Source organism: Zeus faber (genome assembly GCF_960531495.2).
Source record: "Zeus faber genome assembly, chromosome: 20".
Lineage (NCBI taxonomy): Eukaryota > Metazoa > Chordata > Actinopteri > Zeiformes > Zeidae > Zeus > Zeus faber.
The window spans coordinates 24757345-24767344 of NC_137207.1; the positions used below are offsets into that span (position 1 = coordinate 24757345).

A 10000-nucleotide genomic window follows, 5' to 3' on the forward strand; every position below is an offset into this window, starting at 1 on the left:
GGTCCTTAAGTTGCTTCAAAGGCGCTCATAAGTGGAAATTATTATTATACAATCAAATTAATCATATTTTTAATGTGAACCATCCTGGAGAGTTAATTGTTATTATTAACTCTCTATTATTCTTAAACTCTCCAGGATGAATCGTAGATTAACATTAAAAAGGTATCCACATCAAACCTTGAAACTTTCTTTCCTCCATTAGATTCTTGGCTGGTAGTTTATTTTTCCTGTATTGCACTATGGTACAGCGTTTGGTATCTGATCATTCAGCAGAACCTCCCAGGTCCAGTCAAAAAAATTATATTATTACTTAACACCAACATTGTGCAATAATGGCAGAAAAACAGAACAAAAAAAATGGAAAGAAAATTTTAGATAATACAGTTGTTTTGCCCATAAAACAAATATACCCAAAGGATTATTTTTCACAAATGTCTTGAACAAATATATAAAATTTTGCAAGAAATATATTTTTGGGATTTGTGTAGTTCGTTTTACGTTTGTTTTTGCTTTTTCCTTTTTTCATATTTTTTCTCATTTGCCCTTTTCTTTCTCACTGCAATATATGAGCAGAGATGCTGTGCAAAGCAGACCTTCCCTTTTACTTTCCTTTTAATTGGTTTTTCTTTCCTTTCATTTTGCTATTATTTGTCCCTCTGTAACTGTTTAGCCCAGCTCAGGTAAAAAAAACAAAACAAATAACATGATTTCTACCAAAATAAATTCACACATTTTCAAGCAAAGACCATTACATCATCCGTATTCCACACACACACACACACACACACACACACACACACATGCACATGCACACGCACACGCACACACAGAGCTGTTGAACTGAGAGATTAACCTTGGAGTGAGGAGGAGGTTGTAAACAAATGTAAATCCACCTCATAATAGATTTTACTGTAGACTGAATCTGTGTGTGTGTGTGTGTGTGTGTGTGTGTGTGTGTGTGTGTGTGTGTGTGTGTGTGTGTGTGTGTGTGTGTGTGTGTGTGTTCAAGCATTTGTGTGTACATTCGGCAGAGGAACAGCCTCTGTATTGCATGAAATGTAATCTAATAAAAGGAGAGTGCATGTGTGTTTGAGATGATTTTAAAGGCAACAGCTGATATTTTATTTGTGTGCGTGTTCAGGAGATGATCCTAAAGCGGGCGGCGGACATTGCCGAGGCACTCTACAGCGTTCCCAGGAACCACAACCAGATGTCGTCACTCGGCAACACGGGGTCGCACAGCGGCATGATGGGAGTAAACTCCTTCAGCAGCCAGCTGGCCGTCAATGTGTCAGATACCACGCAGGGTACAGCTGATTGAATAATGGATTGATCTGTGCTTTGATGAATGAATTTTCTGTTTAGTTTTATTTGATTGGAGTCTGAGGATTTGCTGACGTGGTCTTACCACTGGTTCATCCACTGGTACCATTGGTCAATCCACTGGTCCATCCACTGGTACCACTGGTCCACCCACTGGTACCACTGGTCCATCCACTGGTCCATCCACTGGTACCACTGGTCCATTCACTGGTCCATCCACTGGTACCACTGGTCCATTCACTGGTACCACTGGTCCATCCACTGGTCCATCCACTGGTACCATTAGTCAGTCCACTGGTACGATTGGTCCATCCACTGGTCCATCCACTGGTACCACTGGTGCATCCACTGGTACCACTGGTCCATCCACTGGTCCATCCACTGGTACCATTGGTCCATCCACTGGTACCACTGGTCCATCCACTGGTACCACTGGTCCATCCACTAGTGCCATCCACTGGTCCATCCACTGGTACCACTGGTCCATCCACTAGTGCCATCCACTGGTCCATCCACTGGTACCACTGGTCCATCCACTAGTGCCATCCACTGGTCCATCCACTGGTACCATTGGTTCATCCAGCAGTTCCACTAGGAATCAGACAGGAAGAGGTTCAGTTTGTGACCTTCCTTCTTCTTCCTCCCCAGTGGGATACAGTCGGAACAGCAGCAGCGTTTCTCCTCGGGGCTTCGCTCCAAGCTCCACCCCCCAGCAGAGTAACTATGGCAACACTGTCAGCAATAGCATGAACGGTTACGGCAACAGCGGCATGCCCAACCTGGGCGTGGCCACGTCCCCCAACTTCCTGAACGGCTCCACCGCTAACTCACCCTACGGCAGTAAGTATCAAGGTAAATACTACGACTAAACTACAACAATTATTATTACTAGAGCTAGAACGGCTCCTATGGAGTAAGCATTAAGGTAAATACTCCAACTATACCACTACGATTAGTACTACTACAGTTAGAACTACCCATACGGAATAAGCATCAAGGTAAATATTACTACTATACTACTAATAGTATTGCTGCTACTAGATCTAGAACTGTTTCTTCAGAATAAGCATCATAAGGTAAATATGATTATGATACTGACTATTACTATTAGTCTAAATACTACTCATAGATATACTACAGCTACTAGTATAACTACTAGAACTACAGCTCCCACTAGACAGGTAGACAGTCAGACAGGCAGACAGACAGGTGACCCCTCTCTCTGTTACCATGGTAACAGTCGTCCCCTCCAGCCCCACCATGGCGGTGTCTAACTGCAGCTCCTCTCACGGCGTCTTCTCCTTCTCGCCGGCCAACGTCATCTCAGCCGCTGTCAAACAGAAGAGCGCGTTCGCTCCCGTCGTCAGGCCACAAACCTCTCCCCCGCCCAACTGCTCCGCCCCCAACTCCAACGGACTGCAAGGTAATCAATACGCCGATCATCAGTCCAATAAATACATCCATTGCTCCCTCTCTCTTCCTGTTGTTCAATACACCAATCATGCATCTTATCAATACATCCAACTCTCCTTATCTTCCCCTGTCCCGTTGATCAATACACCAATCATCCATCTGATCAATACATCCAACTCTCCTTATCTTCTCCTGTCCCGTTGATCAATACACCAATCATTCGTCTGATCAATACATCCAACTCTCCTTATCTTCTCCTGTCCCGTTGATCAATACACCAATAATCCATCTGATCAATACACCCAACTCTCCTTATCTTCTCCTGTCCCGTTGATCAATACACCAATCATTCGTCTGATCAATACATCCAACTCTCCTTATCTTCTCCTGTCCTGTTGATCAATACACCAATCATCCATCTGATAAAAACATCCATCGCTCCCTGTCCTCCTCTCTTGCTGATCAATCCACCGATCGTCAATGTGACTCATCACTCCCTTTCTGCTCCTCTCTTGTTGATCAATACATCCATCGCTCCCAGAGTGTGTGTCTGTACGTGTGTTTGTGTGTCTGTGTTTGTTTTTAAGTTGACATGTTGAGGCTCATTTAAATTGTCAATTACAGTGATCAGAACTGATTCTTTTTATAATGATAGATGCATTTTATTGTTTCATAGAATGATCAAACAAACCAAGTCTTTGATCAGAGATCAGTTTGACTGGAACTGAACCTGAACTGGTTAAATCGAACTCTGCGCAACAAATTATAATAAAATGTATTTAACTCAGGTTTCGCTTTTTGATGTTTATTCATGTTGATTATCTTTGATGCACAGTTGTTTTTTTTTTAGAACTTTCCGTACTCAAGTGGTTTTTAAATATCTTTCTTATCTGCACTGGATTTTATTTGTTTAATTAGTTTTGTCACATAGTCTTTATTAAATCTGTTAAGCATTTTGCCACCTAACCACATAGTCATCAACTAAACTTGACTCGTGGTATTAAGGTCGACACATTGACGAGTCAACCAAGTCTATGCAACCCAAGTGTGTGTGTGTGTGTGTGTGTGTGTGTGTGTGTGTGTGTGTGTGTGTGTGTGTGTGTGTGTGTGTGTGTGTGTGTGTGTGTGTGTGTGTGTTTAGGTGTGTGTAATGAGGTGTTTAATGGCGGCTTGCTGCTACATGTCTTTTTTCATTAACGACAAACTAATGAGGAAGAACGAGACTCATTTCACTGTGTTTTTGTGTCTTTCTGTGTGTGCGTGCGGGCGTGTTCTGAAAACATTTTCGACGTGTCTCATTATTGATCGCTTAAGAAAACAACGTTAAGCACATTTTGTGTGAAGCTTGTGAGGAAACTGCAAATTTAACTTCTTTTCCTTCTTTGCTTTCTTTCCGTCCCTTCTCCTTTCTTTCCTTCTCTTCGTCTCTGCAGCCATGTCTGGTCTCGTCGTTCCTCCGATGTAAATGTCTCCTTCCTCCCTCCTTGACACCCCCCCCCTCCAACCAATCATACGAAGGGGCGGAGTTCCAGAGCCACGTTAACTCCATTGGTTCCTTAGCTCGTTAGCGTTCTGCTGAGCACTGCTGACGTCCAAGTTTTGCTCCAAACTGAGCCTAAATCTGGAGGGACTGTCGCTTAGTAACTTGGCTGACTGAACTGACCCAGATATCCCAGAATGCATTTCAACACTGACGTTACGGCGGAGAGAAATTTGTTCTTCCAGGACGTGACAACTGTTTTTCTCCTCACAACATAATGTTTCCATCTGACCCCGTTGCCATGGTTACTGGGAGTGATCTAATTGGCTGAATTAAAGGGGTGGAGTCTACCGGAGGGTCCAATTAGAACCAACACTTTTTTACGTCTTTGGTAAATCTACGAAAGATTTGCACGTTGCGATAAAAGCTGCGACCAATCCAATCCGTCCAATCCGCAGCACAAGCACTTCCTGTTTACTTCCTGTTTCTGCGTTCAGCCTTGCTGAAAGATTTGCATTCAATGGATGTGGGAGTCACACAAGGCAGATCACACAAGCTAAGAATGAAAGAAAAGTCTTCACCTTCTCCTCCCTTTTAGCTCCTCCTGTCTGCCCTTGGCCCCACCCCCTTTCCTGTTGTAACGCCTTTCTTTTATATCACTGTTAAGACTGCATCCCTGTAGGCCTCTGTGACTGTCTGTCTTCTAGTTTAGCTTCTGATTGGTCCTACTCCCTAAGCCGTGCCCCCCACAGCTCCTGGTGTAATATAGGGAATATAAATACTGTATTTATATGACAGATTGTTTTGTATAAATCTATGTTGAGTCATGTCGGTTTGGTTGTGTAAATGGTAATGCCACACGGGATAAATAATGTTTTGTATCAAAAATCTACTTTACTGTCGGAGCGGTTTGATCCGACAAAATTTTACTTGATGTTTCACTGACACCAGTTTGGTTTAGTTGTGTTTTATTGGATAAAATTATATCCATATATCTTCAGTCATGTATCCTGAATAGTCTGTAGAAATATGACACACTTTAATCTCATCAGGGAGAGTAGTTTATTGTCCGTTCCGGTCCGGCTAGATCTATGAAACCAGTCCGTTCCGATCCGTCTAGATCTATGAATCCAGTCCGCTCCGATCCGTCTAGATCTATGAAACCAGTCTGTTATGATCAGTCTAGATCTTTGAAACTCCCGCCTCTCACTTCAACAGTATTGGTGCTACAGCTGTCAATCATGGATCCCAGCTCAGCCATTGGTCAGTTTGTTGTCGTCTTTAAATCACCAAATGAACAGAAACACGTATCACTCAAATGATGACTTGTTGATTTTATTTAAAGCCTATGTTCTATATTTTTCAGCCCAGGTCTTAAGCAAGTTGGTTCTGTCACTTATTACTGTTCATACTCTTCAAACTGTTGAAACTTACCACTCTGCTGCAGCTTCTCACTCTGCTTCACTAGAGTCCAATGGGGCAAAGCGTGAAGGCTGCTTTTATAAAATAGGAAACATATTATAACCCTTCATGTCTTAGTGTATTTCACATTTTGTTTAAAACAACTTTTACAGTTTAGCCACTGTACATCCAGTAATCCAGCGTGATGTTGGCTACAGCAGGTTGCCAGGGAGAAGCGATGCAACTTCCTGTTTCTAAACTCCAAGTCTCTAAATTCCTGTTTCCGGTTTCTCGTTTCCTGTTTCTTGTCTCCTACTTCCTGTATTTGGTTTCTTACTTCCTGTTTCTAGTCTCCAACTTCCTGTTTCTCTTCTCTGACTTCCTGTTTCGAGTCTCTTTCTTCCTGTTTCTCTTCTCTGACTTCCTGTTTCTAGTCTCTTACTTCCCATTTCTAGTCTCTCACTTCCTCTTCCCACTGTCTTACGTTAGTGGCATTATATTAAGCGCTGAAAAACCGAATGAAATGCGACCATTTTTGGGGGGTATAACATATAAAAGCTGCGTGACTATATGTGAGTTTCCTGTTTTCTAAAAGGAGATTTAACCTTTTGTTTAAGTCTTAAACGTTTGCCCCTTTGGACTGCATTGGGTCCCAGTGAGTAGCTGCAGCAAGTTTCTCAGCGGGTTGTGTATGAACAGTTAGAACTTATGGAACCAACATTTTAATGAGACCAGGGCTCAAATATAGAGGACCCCTCTTTTAACATCATCGTTTTTATTTCATTTTATTTCAGCAAAAGCACAAAGATGTAAATCTGACATTTTCACCCAGATGAACACAGACACACACACACACACACACACACACACACACACACACACACACACAGAGTTTTCACTGAACACTCTGTAAATCTGTCTTGTAACGTGAAGTCGATTTAACGACAGGTTTTGTTTTTGTGTCGAACAACAAGAGGAAAGATTCTGTCGGAGAGAGAGGGATGAAGAGAGAGGGGGGAGAGAAAGAGGGATGAAGAGAGGGAGGGAGAGAGAGCGGGATGAAGAGAGAGGCGGGGAGAGAGGGATGAAGAGAGACGTGATCAGAGTGAGACAGAGGGATGTTAGCAGTCACCTTGGAAAACAAAAGAGAGGATGAAAGAGAGAGAGAAGGTCAAATGGAGAACGACGTCTTGTTTTGCTGTAAAACGTGTCTCTCTCTCCCTCTCTCTCTCTCTCTCTCTCTCTCTCTCTCCCTCTCTCTCTCTCTCTCCCTCTCCCCCTCCCTCCCTCTCTCTCTCCCACTCTCTCCCTCTCTCTCTGTGTTTGGCAGCTTGTATAAATCTGTTGTTTGGATTAAAGTCTTTCTCTCTGTATCTCTGCTTGTGACTCATTTCAACAATATCAACTGTTTTACTGAACACTGTGTGTGTGTGTGTGTGTGTGTGTGTGTGTGTGTGTGTGTGTGTGTGTGTGTGTGTGTGTGTGTGTGTGTGTGTGTGTGTGTGTGTGTGTGTGTGTGTGTGTGTGTGACATACACAACGCATTCTGGGAAGGAATAGATGCAGCTTTGATCTTCGGCTCCTGTGGTTGAACATGAAGAGGGAAGAGGAGGAGAGACAGGGAGGAGTAGAGGAGTAAAAGAGAGCAAGAGGAGTAGAAGAGGAGTAAAGGAGGAGGGGAGGCAGGGAGGGTAAAAAAACAACAACAACACGGATGAAGATGCAGATATCGTAACAAAACTTTAGAGTTTCAACTTATTTGCCAAAGAGATGCTGACGTTCCAGAGGTGGAAAAGCCAGGTTCAGAAGGGTGGAGTCCACTCCACAATATAGAGATCGAGAGCCCCGATACACCCAGAGCCCAACTGACGGGTGGAACTGATATGGGAAACATGGAACCGGATATTCACCTTCCGGACCTGGAGTTCCTGATGCATCACATCGGACGGATGCCACTGAAACACTTTGATACAAGAGGGAGCTTTGGAGACGGGGGAAGGAGGGAGGAGAGGGACCGAAAAAGAGAGATGACCCCAGTGTCCTTGATCTCTCTCTCTTTCTCTCTCCCTCTCCCTCTCTCTCTCTCTCTCTCTCTCTCCGTGATTCGAGGTGCTAAAAGCGTTTCCTTCCTCACAGGGCTGAAAGCTGCATCCCCGTGGCAACCAGTCAGCCATCTTTAAACCCTAACACTCCTCAACTTTTCACCTTTGACCTCTCTTCACTTCTCCTACATAGTGGATATCCATGTCGTTCGACTGTTGTAATGAGTTTATATTAGTGAAGCAGTGTTTTTTAAGGTGGACTGAAGTCTTCAGTCATCACTGATATTTGTGAGGATTTTCATGTTTTCATTGTAGAAAGTTTTCCAGGTGAAATGATCCTCCTCACATACGACACACAGTGAAACAGACAACAAACGGACCTTTCTCTTTCTCTTTCTCTTTCTCTTTCTCTTTCTCTTTCTCTTTCTCTTTCTCTTTCTCTTTCTCTTTCTATTGTTTCTTCCTCTGCATCAGTGCCAATGAACATCTTTCCCTTCATGTGTTTTACAAGTGTTTAAATAAAGTTCCCGAGTGGCATGAATGGATGGATGGATGAATGGATGGATAGGTGCATTAATGGATGAAGAATGTATGGATGGATGCATGAATGTTTGGGTGAATGAATGAATTGATGCATGAATGAATGAATGGATGCATGAATTGATCAATAGATGAATGAATGAATGAATGGATGCATGAATGGACAGATGAAAAAATAAATGAATGGATGGATGGATGGAAGCATGAATGGATGCATGAATGAACGAATTAATGGATGGATGCACAGATGGACGAATGAATGGATGGATGCATGAATGGGCAGATGAATGAATGAATGGGTGGATGAATGAATGGAGGAATCAAGGACTGGATAAATGAATGAATGGATGCATTTATGGATGGATGCATTTATGGATGGATGATTGGATGGATGGATGAATAAATGGGGGAATCAAGGACTGGATGAATTAATTAATGGAAGAATGGATGGATGATGGATGAATGAATTAATGGATGGGTGAATGGCTGGATGAATGGATAAATGAATGAATGAATCAAGGACTGGATGGATGAATGATTGGATGGATGAATGGATGAATGAATGGAGGAATCAAGGACTGGATGATATCTGACTCTCCTGACGTCGTCTCTCAGGGTCCAAGTTCTGCACCAAACTGAAGTCTGGCAGGTTCTCACTGCAAACACGGAGGGCGTGTCTGGACTGAGCCAGATATCCCAGCATGGACGCTCCAGCGCAGGGAACCCTCCTGGTGCTGGAACCTTCTGCTCAGGCGCCGCTCTCGCTGGGAAATCTGGTAAATGCTCCCGGTTCTGCAACGTTCTGCACCTTTGTAGGAACCCTGTTAAAAAGGGGATTGAGGACCTTTAGAACTCGTCTACAGATCCTGAATGCACAACATTTATTTTTGCAAGTTATTTCAAGGAAGCCTGCGCTATTTTTCAAGCTGAACGTGGTTCTTGGTTTTTCAACCATTGGAAATCAATGCGAGCTTCAGAATCTATTGAATCGTGTCCAAGTCTCAATACGCAATTTTCGTGCTTTTAGAAATAATCCGTCCGTGATCCTTTATGATTGTGATTCGGATTCAGGGTGTGGCACGTGTTCTGTGTTCAGTGGGAAGCTGGACATCGCACTGGGCAGGACTCCATCCAACGGTTCCGCCTCCACCGTGGAATTTCACGTTTCTTGGGACTTACTGTTTAGGGCCCAAAGGTCAAAGGTCAGGAAAGCTGCAGAACTGCATCACGGGAGCTGGAACATATGCAGTGCCTTGCTCAAGAGCAGCCGGACAGGTCTGCCTGGTGAGACACAGACACACACACAGTGTCCCTCAGGACTCTGGTTGCCATGGCAGCCAGAGACCACCACATGTCACTCTCTTTCTTTCTCTCTCTTTTCTCTCTTCAGCATTTTCACACTAACCCAAACCAGAGAGTTTTAAAATATATTTTTTGGTACGTTCGGTTACTGTGCAGATGCTACGCATGTGGTATATAAGTGCGCACGGGGAATGTACCCTGCCCCCCGGAAAGTATTGACACACCTGGTGTGGCCCCTGGAGGACACCTCTGGTATTACAGTAGTTCACTGGTGAAATGAGCAGAAATAACAGAGTGGAGTGGAGCGGCTGATTGGATCAGACAGGAGGTCATTGGTTCAAATCCCATATTCCCACATTCAGCTAAGATTCATTATGGTGCCTAGAGTTAATAAGCTTCCAGACTGTGTGTGTGTGTGTGTGTGTGTGTGTGTGTGTGTGTGTGTGTGTGTGTGTGTGTGTGTGTGTGTGTGTGTGTGTGTGTGTGTGTGTGTGTGTGTG

At 43.7% G+C, this 10000-nt stretch overlaps 1 protein-coding gene across 5 annotated transcripts in view; it reads left to right on the forward strand.

The window, feature by feature from the left end:
- LOC307245392 (transcription factor COE3-like) overlaps nt 1-4201 on the forward strand; it is a gene marked incomplete at both ends in the record, with an annotated part of 34786 nt that extends 30585 nt beyond the window's left edge. For 2 of the 5 annotated variants that reach the window (XM_080020955.1, XM_080020956.1), the window contains 4 exons: nt 1142-1307; nt 1942-2163; nt 2651-2746; nt 4170-4201. In XM_080020955.1, the coding sequence (XP_079877081.1) occupies nt 1142-1307; nt 1942-2163; nt 2651-2746; nt 4170-4201 (516 nt within the window). Of the gene's footprint in view, nt 1-1141; nt 1308-1941; nt 2164-2563; nt 2747-4169 lie in introns of all 5 variants that reach the window. The other 3 variants (XM_080020953.1, XM_080020954.1, XM_080020957.1) reach the window with 3 other exon arrangements.
- Nucleotides 4202-10000: the final 5799 nt, after the last annotated feature.